Source organism: Sminthopsis crassicaudata, chromosome 2, assembly GCF_048593235.1.
Source record: "Sminthopsis crassicaudata isolate SCR6 chromosome 2, ASM4859323v1, whole genome shotgun sequence".
Lineage (NCBI taxonomy): Eukaryota > Metazoa > Chordata > Mammalia > Dasyuromorphia > Dasyuridae > Sminthopsis > Sminthopsis crassicaudata.
The window spans coordinates 28596014-28620942 of NC_133618.1; the positions used below are offsets into that span (position 1 = coordinate 28596014).

At 53.1% G+C, this 24929-nt stretch overlaps 2 protein-coding genes across 2 annotated transcripts in view; one reads left to right on the forward strand and one right to left on the reverse strand.

Moving 5' to 3' along the window:
• The first annotated feature begins 531 nt into the window (after nt 1-531).
• CCT7 (chaperonin containing TCP1 subunit 7) lies at nt 532-13864 on the forward strand. The gene is made up of 12 exons (XM_074285549.1): nt 532-689; nt 5648-5801; nt 8034-8140; nt 8594-8719; nt 9126-9178; nt 9480-9651; nt 11504-11668; nt 11869-12057; nt 12284-12381; nt 12749-12881; nt 13064-13270; nt 13522-13864. Exons 1-12 carry the CDS (start codon nt 684-686, stop codon nt 13744-13746), a joined length of 1635 nt encoding a protein of 544 aa, XP_074141650.1. The 5' UTR covers nt 532-683; the 3' UTR covers nt 13747-13864.
• Nucleotides 13865-14208: 344 nt separating this feature from the next.
• FBXO41 (F-box protein 41) overlaps nt 14209-24929 on the reverse strand; it is a 31112-nt gene continuing 20391 nt past the window's right edge. Inside the window, exon 12 of the mRNA XM_074285553.1 lies at nt 14209-18050. Coding sequence (XP_074141654.1) covers nt 17988-18050 — 63 coding nt within the window. The 3' untranslated portion in view covers nt 14209-17987. The remainder of the gene's footprint in view (nt 18051-24929) is intronic.

The following is a 24929-nucleotide window of genomic DNA, read 5'->3' on the forward strand; positions in this document are numbered from 1 at the left end:
ACCAGCCCTTTGTGAGTTGCATAACTCCTGCTGCAGCTCAACAAGCCACGTTTTTAAATTTGTTTCAACTTTCCCCACTCTCTCATCCTAGCCCTCCCTTTTAAAATTCTTATTTCCCCTTGTTTGCACGTTTTCCTCTTGTTTTCTCCATTAGACTGAGGATGGGGACTGTCGTTTGCTTCTTTTTGCATCCCCAGCGCCTGGCCCGGTGCTTGGCATATGCATTTGATGAATGATCAATGACTGATTTGTTTATGGAAGTTTTTCCTCTTCGGTTTTCATTAATTTTTTTCCCTTCTCACCACTCCTCACAGAAAAGAAATACGAAACCCTTGTAACAAATAAGTGCGGTCAAACAAAACAAACTCCCAAGAAAGGCTCCGTCCAAAAATGGAGTCTCTTTTTGCACATTTCGTTTAGGAAACAGATTCCCAGCGCTCGCGGTTTGTTTGAGGACACTCTCCCTCCCTAGCTGAGGGGGGCGCACGCCCGGAGCCCCGGCGAGCCCTTCTCTCCCTCCCTCGAGGACTCCATGACTGCCCCGCCCCTCGCCTCAGAGCGTCTAACGGCTCTGCGCCGAAGGTTCTGGGCCGAGCGCGCGCGCGAGGCATTGTGGGCCGCTGGAGGCTTCCAGAGTGGGTAGAGGAGCGGGCCACCGGAGGGTTCCCGATTCGCAGTCCAAGATGATGGTGAGTGGTCGCCGGCTCCATCCATCGCCATCCGCCTCGGGGAACCTGGCGAGTGCCCGAGCCTCGCCTCCGAGAACCCCGGCGCGCCCCACGGCGACCTTCGGGGCCGTTGGAGCGGGGCTGGGGCTGCCGCTGGCGCCACAGTCGCGCTCAGGGCCCACTCGCGGCCTGGGGCCTGGCGCAGCCTCTCGAGCCGGGCCGGGGCCGGGCCGGGCGGCGTGGGGCGGGCGTAGGGCGGCCGCGCGGTACCGGTGCTGAGGGTAGGGCAGGCCCGGCGGGGGCGGAGCGAACCCCGGGACCGGCGCGGGACTCGGGTTCCCGGCATGCCTCGGGGTCCAACCTCGGAGGAGCCGCCGAGCCCCGCGCGCGGGGAATGCTGGGAGATGTAGTCCGGGCGGATCAGCGGCGTGGGCTCCACGAGGGTCATTAAAGAGCTAATTGTGCTCGACCTGAGGGAAGCTGTAGAGCTCCCAGAGGAAACTGAGGCCCCGGGAGGGAGGCGAAGGCGCCTGCCCCACCTCACCCCTGCTAGTTCAGTGCATTCGAACCCAGGCCCGAGGAACACTGGCCTCTCAGGCTGCTCGTGGGAATTCTCCCCCAATAGGAATAGGCTGGACCCGATCGGTGCCGAGGTTCCAATGGGCCGCCTCATCCTTGTAATCAGAATTTACACAGTGCCCACTGGGGGCCAGATCCCGGGTGCGCTTTGCCCCGGCGGTGCCAAAAGAGGCGTAAAATGGCCCCTGCCCAGCGGGAGCCCGCGGCCTGATTCATTCGTTCCTTCGAACAGTCCTTGTTCTCCACCCTTTGGGTTGCTGCTTGTGGTAGAGTCTTCTCGCTGTTTTCCTAATGTTGAACCCGCCGTTCATGCCCGGGCCAAATCTGATTTTCCAGAATAAAGGTGATGGGTTTTGACGCGAGCCCCACTTCGATCCTTCTGGCTCTCTTCAGTTCCCTGGTCTCCGCCCTTTTCTCTCTTTCTCTCCTCTCTCAAATACCCTCCCTCGCTCTCTCCCTCGGCTTCCTCCTTTGGGCCTCCTAAGCCTCCTTTTTGGTTCATCATCCGTTTCCTGGCCTCTGAACAGAGTCTGCCTTCCAGATCTCGCCTTTCTCCCTGTTTCTTCTCACTTTGATTTATTTATCTCTCTGGAGATGATTCCCAAGTCTTCAGATCCAGCTCTCATTCCTCATCTCCCCTCCTCCCCCAGCTCCTATTTCATGCTGCCTGCTAGGAAAATACAGTCCTCCCGGAGCCTGCATGTTGGAAGGGACTGTACAGATACTGTCTCCTATCACAACTACTCCAGGGGGATGTCCCCATTTTACAGGTAGAGAAACTGAGTTAGGGGTTGAGTGGAGGCTGGGAATCCCACCCTCCGATAGCCCTCATAAACCTGTGGTGCTCCCTCCTATGAATACACATTCTGGCCAGTATGGAAGCACCCAGCCGCCTCTTGAAATACAAAGGCTTTGGTGATGGCAAAGTAGATCCCAGGCGCATCTGGAGTCACCCAGTGGAGGACTTGCCATCTGAGGTGGCAAGAACGCTAGTAGATTGTATGAAGAATCTCATCATTCGAGACCCTGACCTTCCTTTCGCGCTCAGCTCTTTCACTAAAGCTCCCAGTCTGACGCCTCCTCTCCCCTTTTCCTTCTGGTCACTTGTGGTCTTCCCACACCCTCCTGTCCAAAGTAACCTTTGTGTATTGACATGAAATGAAATATGAAGGTGCTTCTTTGACTATTGGAGGGGTGATCTTGGCAAAGTCACTTAATCTCTGTGCCTCAGTCTTCTCCATCAATGAGCATAATACCCACTTGCCCCACATGGTTGGTTGGTTGGGTTTTTTTTCCAGCAAGATTAAGAGGAAAAGTTCAGGAGAAATAGAAACCAACAAGACACTTTAAAAAGTTACCCTATTTTTATTGGTCACATTTGTATTTCTGCCCATTTGGTTTCAAGTATTTTCTTCTTCCTTTCCCACTGAGCCATTTCTTGTAATAGATGTAAAAAGAAAGAAAAAAGTAATTCAGCAAAGCCACATCCATCTGCACGTGCTCCATCATTCCTTGGAGCTAGTGCTCTGCGTCCTCTGCCCCAGCCCTATCAGGGAAGGGAGGGAGGGTGCCTTTCTCAGACTTAGCTGGGGCTGACCATTAGAATTATGCAGCATTGTTAAATGGCATTCTCACGTAGGTACTGGTTTTACAGAACTACTCGGGATGAGGGAAAGTGCCCTGCCTGCGTTTCCTGGCTTCACTACCCCCTTTGCTTCAATGGCACACTTGGCGTGGATGTTTTTACCTTGTCTGGGCTGTTTGTTTTAGATCTTAAGCACCTCAAACCCTCAGCCGCCTGAGTATGCTTAATAGTTGGATTTTTCTGTCCTGATGATTGGGTAAGAAGCCCCAGGTTCTTGGTTTGTACATGCCACAGAATCACAGTGGGAGGGTAGGGGGCCGTGAGAGCGTAGAATGTCAAGGGCTCTGTGTTTGTAGCCACCCCCACAGATCTGGGCCAGATCCAGGTACGCAGCAAACCTACCCTCCATTTACAGACCGAATCATGTCTAACAAATATATGCCGGGCTTTTAAAAATGGGTTGAATGTTGTGATCAATAAAATACCAATTCATTGAAAGGATAGGAAATTCAGCTTAGCTCTTTGTCATCGTGGATTTTCTCCGTTATCACTGAAACAGTGACTTGGGTGGAAGGCATTGACATTTTAGGTTATTAAAAAGACAGCCCCCCTCATTCTCCAGGTGGTGGAAACTCCTGCCTGATCTTGATACGAAGGAAAGCAATGTTAAGCAGGCCTTTGCCAGTCCACCTTGGGCACCAGTGGGACCGGTTCTGAGCCCCACATTGTGATCAGGACACTGATCTGGAGGCCGTGATTGAAAGGGATGTTTAGCCCGGGATGGAGGCAGATTTGATGCCAAATGTACTAAGACATGAGATAGAAGACTTTCAGGCCACCCTTCTCGATGGGATGAAGAGGGAATTACTGGTCCAGGGTGCATTGAACCACATGCCCCTGGCAGTTTTTCTAACTCAAGAGTGTGATTTTCTGATTTGTTTAAGGTCTGCTCTTGGCTGGAGAGCCCTGTTCTTCTGATTGCAGGGATTCTCTAGGAGAAAGAACTAAGTGCCATAGGCCATGAGCTCCAGCCCAGGAACTGGCTGAAGGAGAGTTACACTGGTCTTTCTCTCCTCCTCTTCTTCCTCTTTGATGGCCACATCTGGACAGTGTCTAGAAGGCCCTGTGGATGTTGTCTTCCCTCTTGGCCTGTCTCTGCTTCCATCTCCCAAGACTCCCCTATTTCTTCCAGGGTGTGGCGGCCAAGGAGATCCTGAGGAACTGGCAGCTTTAGCCAGAAGAGATGTTATTCTCCATCCCTACCTTCTCCATTGGCTGATTCACTATTGACCATCTTTGCTCAACTTGGCTTTGACCCATTCTTTGCTGCTGACCGAGGCGATTGCGGAGGGGAGGGAGAAGGCTGGGATTTCTGGCCTTTCCCTGTGGCTCTGCCAGACCCAGGCCAGAACCAGTTGTAGGGGCAGCTTTTGCTGGTAGCCAAAGGTTGCGCTCTGGGGGTTTGACTTGGGATCACTAGGAGATGTGACAGAAGCTAAGATCGTTGCTGACTATGGAGCTGGACAGGATGTCACCATGAGCATTGATTTGGTGCTTGCTCTGTTTGAGGCACCATGGAGTTCATGGTGTCAGTGACCAGTCACAAGCCAGAAAACAACAGCAAAGGGCAGTAGAGAAAGCTGTCTTCAAGACTTGAGCTTGAGAACCTGGGCTCAAGCCTTTTCTGGGCCTGCTCTTAATGGGGTAAAACAAGGCTCTTTTTTTTTTTTGTTAGGACATCAGAAGGAATTATTCCTATAACCTAGTATCTCTGCTGCCTGGCACATGGTGATTGAGGACATTACTCCTGATTTCAGTGGTATTGGGTCATCCTGGATGATGACTTTCCCTCGTCAAGGCAGCTTTTTCTTTTTCTGTTCAGAGTTGCTTGGAACACTGAGGGTGAAGGGACTCAGGAGTCCTGTGGTCTGCATGTGTCGGGCAGGATTTGAATCTTGTGCCTTTAAGGCTGCATTGCCTCTCCTCATGTAGAAAGCACTGTTTAATGAATACTTGTTAAGTGAATATCTCAGGTCTCTTGCTGCTTTAAGTCACAGGGAGGCCTTGTTTTGCTAATGAAACACAAGTGCCTTTGGGGAAAGCCTTGACATCCCCAGTGTTGGGGTATTACTGTGATTTGGTCTTTGGGGACTTCTTGGTTATTCTCATCTGTAGGAAATGTAGAATGGGTTTAGCCAGCAATTAAGAGCTTCTTACTAGGGGGAGCTTTATGGTGTCAGCTTGCCGTGGCCCCAAATCTGAGAAGGTTTGAGCAAAGGCACTGAGCTAGAAGTGGGTCGATGTTTGCCATCTCCCACCCCCACCCGGCCGCTGCCAACTGGTTACCATTCTTTGGCCTTGTCGAGGCCATGCTGTCTAAACATCACACCTGAAGCACTTGGCACTGAAAGCTCCCACTAGGGCCCCATCTGCTCCTCTGATTGAGCTGTGATGCCCAGACAAGTGACTGTTCACTCCAGGGACCTGAAGGGACAGAGCATCCTTCTTTCCACTTCATCCCATTTTGAATGGCCTGATTCTTCCTGAAGGCAGTTTTGGCTGCCTGGAATTGGATTCCTTTAACTGGGGGAAGGGATGGAGAGGTGAAGGGTTGTATTAAGTCTTTTTAAAAATGATTAAAATTCAGCTTAAAATTTCAGTTCTAAATTCTCTCCCTTCCTCACCCATTGGGAAGGCAAGAAAAGCAACCATTATCATAAGTCTAGTCATTGCATTTGTTGTTTTGGCTGAGTACGCTTACATATATTGAAATGAATGGCTGGAAATTAGCCCTGACTTGTTCTCTCCCTTCCAGCCCACACCAGTTATTCTCCTGAAGGAGGGGACGGACAGCTCCCAAGGGATCCCTCAGCTTGTCAGCAATATCAGCGCCTGCCAGGTGATTGCAGAGGCTGTCCGAACCACGCTGGGGCCCCGAGGGATGGACAAGCTCATCGTCGATGGCAGAGGTAAGTCTGGGCTGTGCTCCTTTCTTGGCTTGTGGAGGTAAGTGGGAGCCATCAGGGACCTACATTCTCAGGGGCAGACAGAGATCATTTCATCAGGCTGCTTTTGGAGGAACAGCCCTGTACAGAGGAAATATTACTAGTCAGACAGTGCACCGATATGGGGGCACAGACAGATGAGGTGTGAGGGATCTTCACAGAAAGTGGGTGTTGGGGAGAGAATCTGGGAAAACTTCTTGGAGAAGGTGGGGCCTAAGCTGGCCTGCAAAGAAAGGCAGTGTTTCAGTTGGAGGAAAACAGCAGGGAAGGTCTCTAAATCAAGTTGAAGGGTGGGCAGGAATGAGCAGGGCTGGTATAGGGGAAAGAGGGAAGCCTGCTCGGTTAATGGCAGAGGGCAGAGGCAGCAGGAATTTGGGAAGGGCCTTCTGCTGCTTGCCAGACCTTCACTGGTTTGAAGAGGCCACAGGATCCTCCTTTCAGAGCTGGAATCCTTTGTGGGGTATTCCTTCAGGTCACACTCAAGGTTCTGCCCTAGCCCATCTTTGTCTCTGTGTACAGTTTTCCTTGGTGCTCTCATTGGCTAATGATTCTCCAGCCTACCTGTCTTGCCCCAAGCTTTGTGCTGATCCCCCATCTGGCATTTCCACCTGCTTTTTAGACATTTTAAATTGGATGTTCAGTAGAAACTTCAACTCCTCCTGTCCAAAACTGACCTCCTGATCTTTTCCCTCCCTTCCATTCCCCCTCACACCTTCCTTTTGGTGGCCCCTCTGCTCCCTCAATTCCCTTGGAGTCATCCTGGACTCCTCATTCTCTCACATCCCTCCAGAGCCAGTATGGTACCCAGTTGGTCACTTTTCACCTGGGCCCCGTCTGGTCAGTTTCACCCCAGCAGCAGCTCTGCTCAGTTTCACCTGGGCCCCATCTGGTCAGTTTCAGCTGTCCAGCATATTTCCCAAGTATTTGACGACTTTCCATCCGTTCTGTATCTTGTATTTGTTGTTTACATGTTGTGTCTCTCCCATTAGAGTGGGAATTCCCTTGGGTAGAGAACTTCGCTTTTTTATGTTCCCATTTCTTAGGGTATTACATGGTACATAGTAAGTGTTTAATAAAGGGACCTTAGAGACCGTCAAGCCCAACCTTCTCATTTTATAGGTGAGGAAGCTAAGGCTGAGAAGGTTAGTGATTTGTCACATAGCTAATTATGTGGCTGAGGTAGAATTTGAACCTAGGACTTCATGACTCATGATTGGGTCCCGTACTTCAGGTGGGAAGGGTAAAGTGGGCCTCAGCTCTGCTGTGTGTCTTTTCAGGGCCATGCTGCCCGACAGTGGTAGCTGTTTGTGGCCCATTGGGTGGGGGCACCCCAGGGCACACGTATGGCCACCCTGATCCAGGGGAAGGGAGAGCTTTCTTGGGATCCTCTGCTCTGCAGCTGCTGTGCTGGCTGGCTCCTTGTACACTTGGAGGCCAGGGCTGTGGTTTTTTGGAGGCACCTTCTCTGGGCCCTGGACCAGTACAGATTTAGAGCTGGAAAGGATGTTAATGACCATTTTCAGAGGAGGAAACAGGCAGATGGGTGAAGTTATTTGCCTGGGGTTTTACAGCTAGTAAGGGTTAGAGGTAGGATTTGAGCCCAGACCCTCTGGTCCTCTCCACTGTGGCCTGTACTGGGGATAATAGTCCGGCTCCTCTCCGGGAAGCCTGTGTGGAGCTTAGGGCGTGGTCCTTCCTTGCTTGGTAGTATTACTCTCTGCATTACAAGAGGCAGAGAGAAGTTGCTGTAGGAAAGGTTTAGAGAGATGGTGCTGGCATGGCCAGTGTGGAGGTGATTATGTTGGGGGAGTAAGGAAGAGCTCATAACCAAGGCTCCATTAGTGTTCGCACTCTACGGGAAGCTATGTGGAAAGGGCAGGAAGGCTTCAGTCCTTCTCAATCAGGAGCCTGTGATTGACAAATAGAGGCCTTCCTGAGTCTGCCGCTGGACCTGGCAGTTCTCCTGGACAAGGAATCTCGGAGTTGGTTGCTTTACTAGGAGTTCAACCCCTTTGAATTCCTGGGGAAGACCAGAACTAGAGAATTGTTAAGTACCGACTTAGCACTTAGTAAGAACCCAATATCTCATTATCTCATTAGCATTTAGTAAGAACCTAACAAAGGAGAACCCAGGTTGTCTGTGTGGCCTGAACATAGTGAAAGAAAATGGCTGAGATCTATGGGCATTCCTTACAGGAAAAGCAACAATTTCCAATGACGGTGCTACCATCTTGAAGCTCCTTGATGTTGTTCATCCTGCTGCCAAGACGCTTGTGGACATCGCCAAGTCTCAGGATGCTGAGGTGGGGATTGAGGGTGGGCCAGGAGGGCAGTAACTTCCCCCCCCCCCCCAATCTAATCCTGGATGAATCCATCAATGGACAGGCAGTTATTAAATACCTACTGTGTACCTAGCACTGAGCTGATGAAGGAAGGACCCATCTTGGGCCTGTCTTCCCCCTGCCTGTAGTTTAGCTGCTTGGTGCCTGCTAATTGTTTCTTTTAAAAGGCAGTGTTTGTAAACAACTGATTAGTGATGCCTGTACCAGGATTCTGGTAAATCCTGCCTGGGCCATCTACTTCCTGTGACTCTGTACAAGTCGCTCTCCTCTCTGGATCATATGAGGAACTTGGACCATATGGTCTCCAGGGTCCTTCCACACTTGGGGTTAAGCTACTCGAGCCTTTGTTCTGGGACCCTGGTAGGAGCAGGTGGCCCCGTGAGCTTTTGGAATTAACCCATTTTTTGACTGCAGGTTGGCGATGGGACCACCTCCGTGACATTGTTAGCAGCAGAATTCCTGAAGCAAGTGAAATCCTATGTAGAGGAAGGCTTGCACCCCCAGATCATCATTCGGGCTTTCCGCACGGCCACACAGTTGGTAGGTAACGCCCGGGCCATGTCTCCCCCACCCCAGAGACTGGGACTGCTATGGTTGATAGAAAGGTGGGACATGAGGTGGGGAGCCAGGAGATTGTGACATAGACCTGAACTCCGTGCAGGGCCTGGGGCAAGCCTGTCAACTCCCTTCTGGAGCCGAGACAAGATTGTGAGGGTAAATTAAAGGGCTTCATGAAACATGTCAAAGGACACATTCTTTGAAGTAGATTCAGAGCCTACCACTGCCCATCCCGGGAAGTTCCCAGCCGGGTGTCAGCCTTTGGCCTCCTCCACCTGACCTCCAGCATAGTGAAAGGGGCAGGGCCACACTCACACCTCTGACCCTTGGGGTACTGGGGCCTCCTACAGCTCCAAATTTCGGACACGGCTTTTTTCCTTCTTGGCAGGCAGTTAACAAGATCAAGGAGATTGCTGTGACTGTAAAGAATGAAGACAAAGAGTAAGTTTCCTTGGTGCCTGAAGTCCCAGACTCCTGCGGGTCAGATGCAGAAACATGTTGTAAGCAGCTCGTGGCCCTGAGGCTTTTCAGTTCCTTTGTTACCCTAGGAGGAAGGCCGGCCCGAGCCAAGTGCCAATACATGGGCTTTAGTTAATGGGCATCCTGGGGACTCTGGGGCCCACAGGCACCATCTGTCTCTGGTAATATGTGTAAAAGTGGAAGGGGTTGGCAGGGAGGAGGGGCAGGGCCTCCGAGGGAAGATGGCCCCGGAGACAAGGCACTGACTGCCTGTGTGTGCCAGGGAGCAGAGGAGGCTGCTTGAGAAGTGTGCCATGACTGCGTTGAGCTCCAAGCTGATTTCCCAGCAGAAGGCTGCCTTTGCCATCATGGTGGTGGACGCTGTTATGATGCTCGATGATCTGCTGCAGCTCAAGATGATTGGCATCAAGAAGGTTCAGGGCGGTGCCCTGGAGGTGAGTGCTGCTGCTGTCCCCAGCCTCCCAGGGCCTGCGGCCTGGCCCCTGGAAAGCCTCCTTCCTGAGCAGTGTCATTAGGGCTCTCTTACTTGGTCACCTTTGAAAATATTGCTGACTATTAGGTGTGTTTTGATACAGTGTCCTAACAGGTACCTTGGCCATGATGCCAGGGTTGGTTTTAGGGAACAGGGAATTCTGGATCATTTCTAACCGGACTCAGCCCACTTGAGAGCTGCAGGGCCAAGGGAAACCGAGGGGACTCTGATTTCTAATGGCTGTGCTGTTGTTGGCTCCGTCTTTGGAGGCGTTTGCCATGTCACATCACCTGACTCATCATGAACTTGAAATGACAGTGCTGGAGTCCTTGGACCCAGACAGCCGGAGGCTTCTATGAAGGGGGTTTGGGGGGGGGTGGCGAGCCACCAGAGGTCACCTGCAGGTGAGATCCCTTTCATCAGAGAAGGACATTAGTAGCTTGTGAGGGGAGGAAAAGCTGTTTCTGCCTCCTGGAGAGACTTTGTAGGGGATGTCCTGTGACCCCTCATTTATGACCCGCAGATGGCAGAGGAGTCTCCTTGTGTCCTTGCCAGGGGGCTCTCCTCGTGGGCGCCGAGTGGCCGGGGAGAGGATTGCTGGCTGCTTGGCTCCAGCCTGAGCTCTTTAAGTCCTTCAGCACCGTCCTTCGTGTGTAGAGAAAATAGCCCAAAAAATGTGGCGGAGCGGTTTGAGAGGGCCAAGAAAGTCTGAGGAAGGGAGTCAGCCTGGGGACTGGCCACATCTTTCCCATGTTGAGCTCAGGGAATTGATAACAGGCTTTGCTTGGTCTTCTCAGGTGCTCCAGGGGGTTTGTTAAAGGAAGTAAAACTGGGAACTTTCCATTGATTTGCTCAGTGGCTGTGGAATAGGAGTTGTAGCTCTGAAAAGAGTGGGTGCCCAGTGAGAGCGGGGTGCGGATGGGGAGACCTACCAGCAATACCCCAAGTCAGATGTGCTTCTGGGCCCAAGGCAGCGGTTCAGGTGGAAAAGAGATTTTATTTTTTGTTCATCTTAAAGAGAGAAATGCTTATTTGGGAAAACTTCAGCAGCCGATGGATTTTGTTTCAAAATGAAAAAAAAATTTCAAATAAAATTATAATGAGAGACTTTTCATGGAAACATGGATAAATTAATGAAATAACATTTTATAAAGTAAATTTTAAAAGAGAAGTCAGGTCATTGATGTTTTCCTAATTAAAGATGTCTTACACTTCAAGCAGAAAGATCAGGTGTGGGGGCAGCTAGGTGGCGCAGTGGATAGAGCACCAGCCTTGAATTCAGGAGGACCCGAGTTCAAATTTGGTCTCAGACACTTAACACTTCCTAGCTGTGTGACCCTGGGCAAGTCACTTAACCCCAGCCTCAGGGGAAAAAAAAAATCAGGTGTGACTGTCAAGGCCAGCCTGAGACCCTGGCGTGCTGACAGCCAGTGTGGGTCCCCTTAGCGGGGGCCTGGTAATCTTAGTCAGGTAGGCTGTAGCTGCTCAGGCTACATCTGCCGTGTGGGGTGTTTTGGGAAGGACATTGAGAAGCCGACGGGTTCAGATGAAGAGCCATGGGGTCCTTGTTGGGGCAGTATGGAGACATTGCAGACTCACATTTGTGCGTGGTGTCAGGAGGAGCTTCCTGCCCATTTGGGTCATGGAATGCGCTGTCCCATAGGGACAGAGAGGGATTCCCCCTCCCCCCCACAGTGTTATTTAGGGTGGTGCGTCTGGTCTTGAGAGCATCTGCCCTCCGGCTTCTCTCGCCCAGCCCGATCCCCACGAGGGCACAAATCGCCACTGGCCTAACCCGGTAAACTTGTCCCCAGGAGTCCCAGTTGGTGGCTGGTGTTGCTTTCAAGAAAACCTTCTCTTACGCTGGGTTTGAGATGCAGCCCAAGAAGTACACCAACCCCACCATCGCCTTGCTGAATGTGGAGCTGGAGCTGAAGGCTGAGAAGGACAACGCCGAAGTGCGCGTGCACACAGTGGAGGTGGGTCCCGAGGACTCTGGCCCTGCTGGCCCGCCCCCACAGGGGGACGCAGGCCTGTCTCGTGGCCCCCATGCTCTCCCACCCGTGGGCAGAGACCACTCTCTGAGGGGAAGGATGAGGAGAAGACCTGGGCCTTCCCTGCAGCTGATGCTGGTAGATCCGCCCTTCTCCATTCTGATCTCTGCTCTTACCTGGGGCAGGACTACCAAGCCATTGTGGACGCGGAGTGGAACATCTTATACGACAAGTTAGAGAAGATTTACAGCTCCGGGGCCAAAGTCGTCTTGTCCAAGCTTCCCATCGGGGACGTGGCCACTCAGTATTTTGCTGACCGGGACATGTTTTGTGCTGGCCGTGTCCCAGAGGAGGATCTGCGGAGGACCATGATGGTAAGTCTGGGCTCCCCGAGTGCTGCTGGAATGGAGCCCAGGCTCACCTTGTTCCCCTTGTGCCCACCGAGTCTGAGGGTGGATCTCCCAACCCCCCCAGCATGCTCCCTGCTGCCTGCCCTCTTTTGGTCTCAAGTGTGGGGGTCTGGTGGGCATGGGGTGGATGAGGCACAGGCAAGTGGGTGGTCTTGCCCCTGTGGTGAGGTTTGCTTCTTCTCCTCCCCAGGCCTGCGGGGGCTCCATCCAGACCAGTGTCAATGCCCTGACCCCAGAAGTGCTGGGCAGCTGCCAGCTCTTTGAGGAGACACAGATCGGAGGCGAGAGGTGAGCGTGTCTCCCAGAGGGGCTCGGGCTACTCTGCCAGGAGTTGGGTGTGGAAAGCGCTGCTCACTCGGCTGCTCCAGTCGGCAGAGGTGGGGAGGAGGGGGGACTTGAGGGACAATGCCAAGGCAAGGTGCAGGGCACAGAGTAGGCACGGGGTTCATTGGGCACGGGGCTGCTGGCTGCCATGACAGAACCTTTGGGAGGTCTGTGGTACCCAGGTGTGCATGTCTGGTCAGCAGGGAGCCTTTGGGGCCTGGGGGCAGAGAGGCCTGGGAGCAGGAGGTCCTGGCCCAGCCCTGCTGCTGGGAGGCCTGGATGGGCTGGAGGAGAATTACCGGGGCTCATCTCGGGCCCTCTCCCCCGCCAGGTATAACTTCTTCACCGGCTGCCCCAAGGCCAAAACCTGCACGATCATCCTTCGAGGAGGTGCCGAGCAGTTTATGGAAGAGACGGAGCGTTCCCTCCATGACGCCATCATGATCGTCCGCAGAGCCATCAAGGTGCGTGGTTGAGGGGGATGGCAGCTGCTCCTGAGGGGACGCTGAAGGGGCGGGCCCCGTGCTTCTGTCTAGGTTGGGTGGTGGTGGGGTCCTGAGTTCTGTGGCCGTCCTGCTCGTGGAGGCTCCAGCCTGGCAGCTTCTGTGGGCATCCTGGCCCACTGCGGGCTCTGGTCTCTCGGCAGAACGATTCAGTGGTGGCAGGAGGCGGGGCCATCGAGATGGAGCTCTCCAAATACTTGCGCGACTACTCAAGGACCATCCCAGGCAAGCAGCAGCTGCTGATCGGGGCCTACGCCAAGGCCCTGGAGATCATCCCCCGACAGCTGTGTGACAATGCTGGCTTTGACGCCACCAACATCCTCAACAAGCTCCGGGCCAAGCATGCACAGGTGGGTGCCCAGGCAGGGCCTCCGGGCGTTCCCTCCCTGACTGCCTCAGAGCCATCCATGGGGAAGGGCTGGGGCCTGACCGGGCCAGAGTGGTGCTCCATGACCTTGGCCAGGCCGGGCCAGGCCGGGCCTCTCCTCGATGGCCGCGGGAACGTCTGTCCCAGCTGACAGAAGTCCTCTGGGGTCTGGGCGCTCCTGGGGGGCTTGTCCTTCCCGAGCCGGGGGTGACGTCGCTGTCCTGTCTGTCGCAGGGCGGCCTGTGGTACGGTGTGGACATCAACAACGAGGACATCGCAGACAACTTCGAGGCCTTCGTGTGGGAGCCGGCCATGGTCCGCATCAACGCCCTGACAGCCGCTTCCGAGGCCGCTTGCCTCATTGTGTCTGTGGACGAGACCATCAAGAACCCGCGCTCCACAGTGGACGGGCCGCCCATGGGCCGGGGCCGGGGCCGGGGCCGACCCCACATGCACTGAAGGCCCTTCTGCCCCCCGCTGTCTGCAGGGCGGGCATGCTTAGTGGGTGTTGAGGGCCCGGGGGACATAGGGCCCGGCTCTGTTCTGGAAGTTATTTAAATAAAACTCTAGGCCTGGGTGATTGTTGGATTCTTTGGGCCTAGTGCCCTGTGGGCCTGCCCCTTCCCCCCCCCTGGCTGGCCACTCCAGCCACCCTTGGAGCCCAAACCAGAAATCCCCTGGACTCAGCACCCCCCGCCCCCCCCCCCCCAATTCAGGCCTGGCAGAAGTTGGCCTATTTTACTGGTAAAATTAGTGGGCCAACATGGGGGTGGGGCAGCTAATGTGTACCCCCCACACCCGGAGCAGAGCCCTTGGCCCCTTCTGCTTCCACTAAGGGGGCTGGGATGGGGGCACAGCTGAAAGGATCTTGCGCCTCTTCCCACCTTGCAGATGCACCTAGTGCCTTTGGCTCTCCAGCATTTATCTGATGTCTATGTACTCCCCAGATGCTTGTGACCCTACCCCCCACCTCAGTGGGAAGGGCCCCTCCTCCCCCTGGAGCCCAGGGAGCCACAGTCAGTTTTCAGAATCTTTATTGGGCGCCCAGGCCCCGGGCCGCCCCCAGACCCTCAGAGATACGGACACGCTCGGAATACATTCGGCGAAGGGTACGAAGCAACGACACCAAAGTGCACCTATGGGTGATGTGGGAGTGGGGCCCTGGGGTGGGGGAGGGGTGGAGCACAAGGGAGACCCCAAAGGCCCCCATCCTGCCTGGTGTGGGGGAGGGAACCTTTGGTGTTGTGGCTCCAGCCTGGGGGGAGGGGGTGCTGTGCTGTCCTTCTTTGGAAAGGACACTCCCCTGTTGGAAGGAGCAATGATGGGGGAAAGGGGGCCCCAATGGGCAATCGGGGAGGGGCCTCCTGCCCCAAAGAGCCCCCCACAGGTCAAGCTGCGGGACTGGGGAGACCAGACCTGGCCTGATTGTCAGAGGCCCTAGTTGGAGGGGACCCCTAGTGAAGGAGACCAGGAGGAGGGGGAGGGTTTGCATGAAGCTTTCCCTCTGGCCCAGGAGCTGGCTTCCCTGGGGTCCCCCTCCCCACTTGCCTGGGGGAGGGGCCGAGGACCAATAAGTTCATTTGTAATAAATAATATATACAGGCTCCAGACAGTAGATAAATGGGTGGGGGCCCTGGCTGAGGCAGGGCGGCTGCTCGGGACCCCTCCTGGGGTGATGGGGAAGGATGACTGGGGGGGCCCTCACTCTGGGTACAATGTCTTTGCCACCCCCAACTCCTTGAGTCCATTAAGCTCACTGGGGGAGCCCCAAAAGGTGGGGGGCTCAGAACTTGGGGAGATGGGTGGGACTTGATTGTTTTGCTGAATTCAACCGAACTGACGCAGGCGGCCCCGGGGCCCACCCTGCTTCCCCTGCCTGGCTCGCTTCTGCCCTGGAGATGAGCCCAGAGGCCCCGTGGCTCTTGGTATCCTAGGAGGCCCCTCGCCTCTGGGAAGGTAGCTGGGGGGGGGCCGAAATAAAGTGCTTCAGGCCGACGCCCTGAGACCTGCGAGGAGTGGCGATCTGGCCTGGGGGAGGGACTGCTGACCAAGTGCGGTCAGGGACTCGTGGGGCCGGCCCCTGAGGGGGATGGGAACAGGACGGGGTTCGCTGCGGGAGGGGAGGGGGGGGCTCCCCGGGCCCATCCTAAACCAACTCTTGATTGTCAAAGGCGAAAAAACCCCGGCCTGGGTTGGTAGGGAAGCTGCTCTTCCCCTCCCCCAGCCTGGCAGCCAAGGTCTGTGCCCCCGGGCAGTGAGGGGGGAGGGGGCGCCGGGGCCTTGGGCCCAAGGCCTGAGAGAGGGACCCTGCGTTCTCCAGGGCGGGGGCTGCGGGCTACATAGGTAGTAAGGGGCTCTATGGGGGGGGCTGGGAACCCCACGGGGGTGAGGATTGGGCCCATCCCGCACTGCGAGCAGGCACAGACACGCACGCATGCGCGCGCACACACACACATACTCACACCCCCACTGCTCCCCCCCAAAGGCAGGAGGGCGGTCTCTGGCGGAGCCTGTGGGAGGGTCTGTGGGGAGGAGCGCGTCTGTGGGGAGGAGCCGGAGAGGCCCTTCCCCTTGTGCTTTTCCTGGGACCTGGAGGGAAGTTGGAAGGGCCCCGGCGCCCCCCAGGCCCAGCTTTCTTTGTTTCACAGATGAAGAAACTGAGTCAGGAGCTTTGCAAGGTCCCCCTGGGCCCAGAGTCTCCAACTCCCAACCAGCTGCCAGGAGCTCCTGCTGCCATCTGGGGGGGGGGCGGTTCTAGAGGCCGGCCAGAGGAGTGGGGGCCCCCAGGCATGGGGGAGGGGATTCGGGAGCCTTGTGCTTTCTCCCCTGGGGAAGGGGTTGGGGCGATGGGAGGAGCCAGGGAGGAGCTGCTGGGCTGGGGGAAAGGGGCAAAGCAGGCCAGGGATGGTGAGGGAACAGTCCCCTAGCCCCGACTCCAGGAGAGGGGACAGGGTGGAGGGCGGTGACACGGACAGATGGAGGGAGAGGGGAGCAGGGAAACTGAGGCAGAGGAAGGACCACGAGGAGGCCCGCAGCAAGACCAGCACTGTCAGCGCTCTTTAAATTGAGGGGGCGGCCAAAAAGTGGGGACAGACGGAGGCCAGGAGGCCGCTGGGGGCTTCTGAGGTCAGGGTCCTGGGCACGCCCAGAAGCTTGCTGGGACCCTCCCCTTGACCCCCCGAGCCCGAGGGCACAGTGGGAATCAGAAACTTGCTTCCTGAAGCTGGGAGGGACGTGCCATTCGCTCCTAGCCCCTTCACAAGTGGGGAAACCGAGACCCAGAGAGATGGAAGAGACCGTATGAGGTCACAGCGATGGTAAATGGGGCCCAAACCCAGGTCTTTTGACTCTGGATTTTTTCCTACTGCTCTGAGGAACACGTGCGCCTGCGGTCTGACCTCTCCCCAGCAGAGGGGCGGAAATGGGGATGGACATGGGAGGGCGGGAGACATAGAGAGGAGAGAGAGAGAGAGAGAGAGGGGGGAGAGAGACAGAGACAGAGACAGAGACAGAGATGGAGAGAGACAGAGATGGAGAGAGACAAAGGACAGAAACGAGAAACGGGACAGAAGACAGACAGTGCGGAGGGTCCAATGAGCTTCTCCCAAGCCTGGATCGGGGCCACATTGTCCCCCAGGGCCCGGGTGTGGCTTCTGGGGGGAGGGGGGGAAGTCCAGCCCCAGGCTGAGCTCCTCCAGGGCCCCCTCTGCCTCTCCCTGGGCCATATCCCAATATGTACCAAAGCGGATTCATGCGTCCCCCCTCCCCAGGGTGCACAGGGGTTGGGGGAGGGGGGTCTCAGCAGCTTCCTGCCCGGGCTCTCCTACCTGAAGACCCCGGGGCTTCCCGGGAGGGGTTTGTATGTGTCTGGGGCCTTGGGTCAGGGTCAAGGTCAAGGGCAGGGCCGGGGTCTAGAGTGGAGAGCTCAGAAACATGCACATTATATAACTCTGCTTTAAAATCTCTGCATCGTCTCTTACAGAAATAAATACTAACTCTGTCATCTCTGCCCGGCAATCCCCAGCCTCACCTGGCAGGGGGCCCAGGGCACCCCTCCCCTTCTGTCCCCCCCTTGGGCCCAGGCAGGCCCAGCCCACCCAGAGTCTCCTGCGGGACGCTCCCAGGATGCCCCGGGGCTGACGTTGGTGTGGGCTCTCCACCTGCCAGGATGGGAGCAGGAAAGGGGGCCCGGGCCCGGCTGGACAGATCAGCTGCAGGAGGTGGCCCTGGGCTGGGGCTCGGAGGGAGACAGTTGGGGTTTATTGCAAGAGCCCCTGAAGGAAGGAGCAGGACAGGGTCGGGGCGTCAGGCCGGCCTCTGCTGGTGACTGGAGCTCCCTGTCCTGGGGGGCTGCGGCCCTGGGGTTCTCATCAGGGGCCCAGGAGATGGTAGCTTCAGGCCCAGAGCCCTTGGGGGGGAAGGCAGTGGCTGGTGGGGTGCAGGCTTAGGCAGGGGGGCACCCGCTCTGGGTCTCGAGGGAAAGAGCCCCCCTCCCCAAGCCATTGACTCCCGGCAGATGGTGTTCCGAGGGCCGGCCCAGAGTTCAGATGGAGCTCCCGCCTGGGACCAGCGTCCGCCAGCTGGCCCCCGAGGCGAGTCCAAACCTGTGTCCCTTAGGTGGGTGTCCGAGGATGTTGCCTGCTGGAGGCCTCTGGGTGGGGAGGTGGGGGAGGGGTGCCCACGGGCCCCCCGGCCCGGGGTTAGCAGCCGCCTTCCACCTTGATGTGTAAGATCTTGGAGAATCCCGGTCGCCGCCGCAGCGCCTGGGGAGGGACAAGAGGCCCAGTTACTCCTGCCCTCCGGGAAGTCCTGAGACCGCTCAGCCGGGCCCAGTGTCCCCTGGGCCAAGGGGTGCCTGGGGAGGGGAGGCTTAGGAGAATGGGGCTGGGGTAGCAGGGCCTCCTCAGCCTCCCAGAAGCACCGAGGCCTTCCCAGAGCTTCACCCACTTTGTTTTCACTACTTCCATAACGATTCAGTCTCCTTGGAGTCCTTTTGACGATTTTTCTATTCTTTTTACTATTTCAATAACTTATTTGTCTAGTTGAATTCCTTTTGTTACTATTTTTCTATTGATTTTTTACTATTTTGAGAACTATTTCAGTCTCCTTGGATTCCTTTTAACCAATTTTCTATTTCTATTGATTTTTTAAATGGATTTTTGGACAAGTATTTCAGTCTACCTGGATTCCTTTTGACTATTTCTTTTTATTATTTTTCTATTTCTATTGACTTTTTACTATTTCAATAACTATTTCAGTCTACTTGGATTCCTTTTTACTATTTTCTAGTTCAATAACTATATTTCACTCTACTTAAGATTCCTTCCTATTTTTCTATTTCTATTTACTTTTTTTTCCCCCCTGAGGCTGGGGTTAAGTGACTTGCCCAGGGTCACACAGCTAGGAAGTGTTAAGTGTCTGAGGCCAGATTTGAACTCGGGTCCTCCTGAATTCAAGGCTGGTGCTCTAGCCACTGCGCCCCCTAGCTGCCCCTTCTATTTACTTTTTATTATTTTAATAGTTATTTCAGTTTACTTGGATTCCTTTTTTTTTTTTTTTTTTTTACTATTTTGGTAATTGCATTTCAATCTACTTGGATTCCTTTTATTATTTTTCAGTTTGCTTCTATTATTTCAATAACGAATTCAGTCTACTTGGATTCCTTTACAATCCTATATATTTTATTATTTAAAAACACTGAGAAGAGCTTCCCGGGTTTTATCAGATGCCACGGGAGTCCAAGACCCCTAAAAGGCAAAGAAAGCTCTGCTATAGACTGTCTGGTACTTTTGTTTTTATTTTTTATTTAAATAATAGCTTTTTATTCTCAAACTATATGCAAAGACAGTTTTCAGCATTCACGCTTCTGAAACCTTGTATTCCAGATTTTTTCCCTCCCTTCCCCTGAATCCCTTCTCTAGAAGCAAGGAATCCAATGTGTTTACCATCAGTTCTAGCCACATTTCCACATTGGTCATGCTTTCAGTACTTTTTAGAAGGGTCCCCCCCCCCCAGTAGGTCAGGGTGGGCTGTTGTTAAGCTATCTTGTAAGCAGATTAGCCCTGTTTTGGATTGAGATTCAATCTGCACAGTGACATTTCCCAAAGCATGCTGGCCTGTGTCCGTCCCCTCGATACCTCTCAGCGGCATGGAAGGCTCAAAGCCCTTCGGTGGGAGGAGAGGCCGGGAGAAGCACGAGGACGTTTGTTGGAAGCAGCCCTTGAGAGCTGGAGCTGGGTGATGGTTTAGAAGGGCTCCAGTGGTAGGGGAGGCCCTCAAGGTCCCTCTGGGAGGGGCTCAAACAGACTAATGGCCGGGGGCCGTAAGTGGCCGCCTGGCCTGGGCTCCTGGAAAGTCAAGTGTGTGGGAGCCCACACGTGTCTCCCCTTATGAAGATCAAAGAGCTGGGCTTTCCTAGGCTGACGGCTAGTGGGGAAGGGATGGCCTTGACTTTGTTAAAGAGCCGATGTCAGACTACAGGAGAGAGAGCCCGAGTTAAAAACTTCAGAAAATTCAGAAGTGGAAGCGGCGACCATAGGACAGCCCCCAGAGAGGGACGGGTAGGACGGGCCTCCCAGGCGCGGGCCCAAGGCCTGGCAGAGGGCCTCACTCCAGGGAGCCAGTCAGAAAGGACGGACGGTCCAGGGCATCTGTGAGCTGCCTGGAGGACGCTCCGGCCACGCTTCATGTCGACGTGCTCCCGAGAGAGCTCCGTCTGTCGGCCTCCATCCTGGTGGAAGAGGAGCCGGAGAAATGTCCTACCGCCACTCTTCCTGTGAACTGGTTTTATTAACCCTTTCCCTGATTTTTGCTCTGCCCAGTCACGACGTGAAACACCATTGGTGGGAGCTTCTAGTGGTGGGTTTGAGTGGAAGTAGCTCGTGGAAGGGATTTTCATTATTTCCATTACGAATGACATTTTTATGTCTTTTATGACATCTGTGACATTGATGTCACTGTATGACATTTCTTTAAGATGACGTGACGTGCTGGAATGAAAGAGGGGTGGGGGAGATGAAAAATATAAGCTGTGGAATACGGTTGGAGAGAGTAATAGTACTATACATATACATGTATATTATATACACATGTATAGAAGCTGCTTGGAACAGCAGGACAGTCCCATGGAAACAACCGGTAACTACCATTTAGAAATTCTTTTGGCAAACTCTGTAACACGAAAGTGACCAGGACCTATTCACAAGGAAGGCGGGGGACTTCTGATGGAGGAAGAGATAAACGAAGGCCATGTTTGCTAGAAGAATTTCAAAGGACCCTACAGAGATCTTGAGTCGGAAGGACCTCGGAAGCCAATTATTCCCCAAACCTGTTTTCACATGAAGAAAGTGAAGGGCTGGAAACATGAGCGATTTATCACACAGGTAGTAAGCAGAAGAGCTGGGATTTGAACCCAGGACAAGCCCTCGTTCAGACTCACAACCCTGGCCCTCGCCTGGAGTAGTTCACGAATCATCTTCCCTGGATCATGATACAGTAAAAGCGTCAACTTCAGCAAATCCAGATTCAGAGTCATTGGTGAAAGGCACCAAGACAGGGCACTATTCTAATAAAGCGGACCCAAGAGGGAACGGTTTTCAGGGGAGTGGTCCCATCAGCCACGAGGGACGCTCTGAGTCTTGGCTGCAACACATATCCCAATTATGAGAAAGGGGCATAGATCAACACAGAAAAACATGGGTAATTACTGAAGGATCCCAGAAGGCTTGCTTAGGAAGTGCCCAGTGAATGAAGCACCAGCCCTGAAGTCAGGAGGACCTGAGTTCAAATCCAGTCTGAGACACTTGAACACTTCCTGGCTGTGTGACCCTGGGCAAGTCACTTAACCCCAAATGCCTCAGCAATTCTGGATGTCAGCGGATGCTGCAGCTGTTCCCTGATTCTTTCCCTACCCTTGGTATACATCTTGTGTGAACCTGGTTTATGTCTGTGTCGTCGCCCTCATTAGAATAGAAACTCCTTGTGGGAAATAATTGGTTTTTTCCTTTCTCTGAACCTCCAGGGCTTAGAACTGGAGTAGAAATCAGAGAAACACATCTATAAAATCTTACAGAGAAAGAATGAGTATATGAGCACAATTAAAAGTGCGTGGTGAAAGATCTGACTTAAAGACCACCAAAGGGGGATAAGAAACAGCAGAAAACTGGAAAGATTTTTATGACAAAGTACTTTTGCCATCAAGGAAAAGTGGAGATACCCCCTTTGGACCCTCTAATCACAGTCCCATTCGTCCCCAGAAGGGAAATGAAATCGTTATTAAAGAAAAGACAAGTCTAGACTAAGAAGAGCCGGCAGGAGTTTGTTCTGGGAGCAACCCAATTTTGAGGACATCAGGGACCAGTTTTTAAGGTATTAGTAGGAGGGAAGACACAAATATGAAAATCTAGGATTTTAGTATCATCCAAACAAAAAACCGGTATCTGGGAAAGCGCCCAAATCTACCAAGCCACAAGCTTACTCACAGAGCTATGAATGCATGCTTGTTGAATAAATGGGAACTTGGCTGCTAGAAAGCCAATTTGTTAGCACCGGGAAAGCCGAGTGCGAAAAGCCATCGCTCCTGGAAGGGAAAAAGGATTTTGGAGCATCCTGATGCAAGAAGAAGAGCCACAGAAGCAAATAAAGAGACTCGGCTAGCCGAGGAGAGGGACCCGATGGGGATGGGTACGAAGGACTGACGATATTGGGGCTATAGCAAGGGGAGTTTGAAGTTCCCTAAAGAGGACGTGGACATGGCTCTGTGATGTCCAGTCAGTGACCATCTCCGGTATGAACCATGGCCAGACGGCCACTGGATTGATTCCTTTAATTTATGGCTGCAAAGGCTTCTTCCAACTCTGAATTCTGTGGTTTGGTATCAGTATCAACTGGACCAACTTTTGGGGCAAAATCTTAGGAGAATTAAGTTGGGGCACAAAGCTGGCAATTCACACTTCATGTTGGAAGATTGAAGATAGAAGCCAGCGGGGATGGTAGATATTTGGGGGGAGCACGGGCGCCCCAATCTTGACAGTGGAGCTGGGGAAGCTGAGGTGGCTCCAAGACTTGGAGAATGGAAGCTCATGGTTGATGCCGGTGCAGTATCCCAGCCTGGGTGAGGGGGGAGTGTACCCCAAAGAGTGATGTTCAACTTAGGTTTGCTTCAACAAATCGAAACCGTGGCAAGATTGACTTTGGAAAAATGCCTCTGGGACATGGAAGAGCTGAAGGACCAGCTGAGAAAAATATGAGCTGATGGAGGCATCCAAGAGTATCACAGTCTGGGGCTGAATGGGGAAAGTCTGGGAAAAAGGAGGCACTGAATGAAAGGACTGAAGGGAATTAGTCTCCCGTGCCACGAGTTCAAGGTGTCCTAGGTGGTTAGGTTATTGTTATTGGAAAAAAGGAAGAATAGAAACACAAACACTGTTTGCAGGTTTGCAAAATGCCTTACAAATGTCTCATTTGATTCTTACAACAACCTGGTGAAGTGAGTGCTATTAATAGCCACATTTTACAGATAAAGAAACTGAGGCAGACAGAATCGAGTTATCCAGGGTCCCACAGTGAGTGTCTGAGGCAGGATTCAAATTCAGAACTTCATGTCTCCGGCACAAGGAGAAGATAGCCTTTATATGGCCAACATTTTGATAGTGGGCCCCAAAGAATGCTAAGGGAACCAGTCATGTTCCAGTGGCACAGGGCACAGGAACTATCTGATGATGGTATAGAGGAGCCAATCTGCCAATGAGAGGGTCCTAGTTAAATAGCTGCCCGGGCACGGCTCTGGGTCACACTCTGCCAGACCTTCTGTGAGATGTTGGGGGTGCAAAGACCAAAAAAAGAGGAGTCTTTGCTCTCTTGTCTACCTAACTCTCTAGTTCTATTTCTTTATATCTATCCATCCATTTATCTATCCATCTGTCCTTCCATCCATCTATCCATCTATCTATCCATCCATCTTTCTATCTATCCATCCATCCTTCTATCTATCTATCTATCTATCTATCTATCTATCTATCTATCTATCTATCTATCTATCTGTTTGTCTATCTACCCATCCATCCATCCATCCACCTACATATCTATAAGTATATGTACAGTTTCGTAAGTGAGCATAGGTATATTCTGCAACATTTATGTGTATGTGTATGTGTGTCACCTCTGTTTACCTCAGTTTCCTCATCTGTAAAACGGGGATAATAATAGCACACATCAGAGGTTTCTTGAGGATAAAGTGAGATAATATTCGTTAAAAAAGAACTCAGCACAGTATCTGACACATAGTAAGCATTGCGTAAGTGTTAGCTCTTATTACAAATATATTGAGAAATATACACTGTCAATGAACAAGGAGCTGGCTTCAGGAGCGAACAAGAGGAAAGAATAGGCTTGATTTGGGGAATTATGGCCTGGAACAAACCAATCTTCTTATCGCGCTATGTGGCCATAACCATCCTCGGCAGGCTCAGATTCCCCAGAAATCATGGGAAAGCACGAGGCGGCCGTGATACAAAGAATTACGCAGAAGTGAGAGGAAGATGTAAAATAATTTTAGGATTTAGAGAAAAAAAAAGAGAACGTATTTTGGCCAGAAGTAAGAGTCAGTGATAACCACTGGACACTGCCTGTCTAGTATCCTTGAGGTGTTAAGAGAAGGAAGGAAATAAACATTTATTAAACACCTACTGTGTGCTTGACAAAAGTCATCTCATTTGATCCTCATCTTTACTCTGTCCTTGGGTGTTATCTCACTATTATGTTCCCTGAGGCAGAGGCACACAGCTGGCATGTGTCTGAGTCTGGATTTGAACTCAGATCCCTGCACACTGGGTAAACCCCAGCTACACACTTATTGGATGACACAGACCCAGGTAAGCAACTTTTCTGGGTGGGAAAGGGTTCATTCATGGGGATGGAGGCCTTGATGGCATGAAGAGAATGATCCAGCTCGCCTGGAGCATCTGGTATGTGGAAATGGTTAACAGTGGGTAAGCCTGGCAAAGGTCAGGGGGCACCGGCATGTGGCTGGCAAGGAGTACAATAGTTACTTGAGAAGTCTCAGGAAAGGGGCGTCCATGGGGACTGAAGAATCTGGAAGAATCTGCAGGTTTACAGGAAGCTCGAGTAGAGCTGGGGGGCCTGGAAGGTCATAGATCTGGGGGGATTTCAGAAGCCATCTAGTTCAACCTCCCATTTTATAGATTACCAAATTAAGGCCTGGAGTGCTAAAGTGACTTGTCCAGAATCACCCCATGACGGCAGTGTGTTTGCTGTAGTCCTGGCGGCAGAAGGAAGGGCAATGGCTGGTGCGAGGAAATACTTGCTAACAATAAGAGCTGATCCGAAGGAGAATGGCTGCCTTGGGGGAGGGGGGAGGGAGTAGGGGATGGCTTCCTCCTCCTCAGCCATCTTCAATCAAGGGCTGGATGCCCACGTGTTGGCTTGTTGCCAAAGGGACGGAAAGGGTATTAAGACCGGGGTGTGGGCCATGAATGGCAAACACTGCAGATAGGTCGGGAAAAAGGAGGTTGGAAAAAATCCACTGGACCTGGCGATCAGAAGGTCACTGGTGAGCCCCCCTCTCCACCGGTCTTCAGGATGATACAATAACAAGAGTGCAGGAGCAGGGGTGGGAGGAGAGC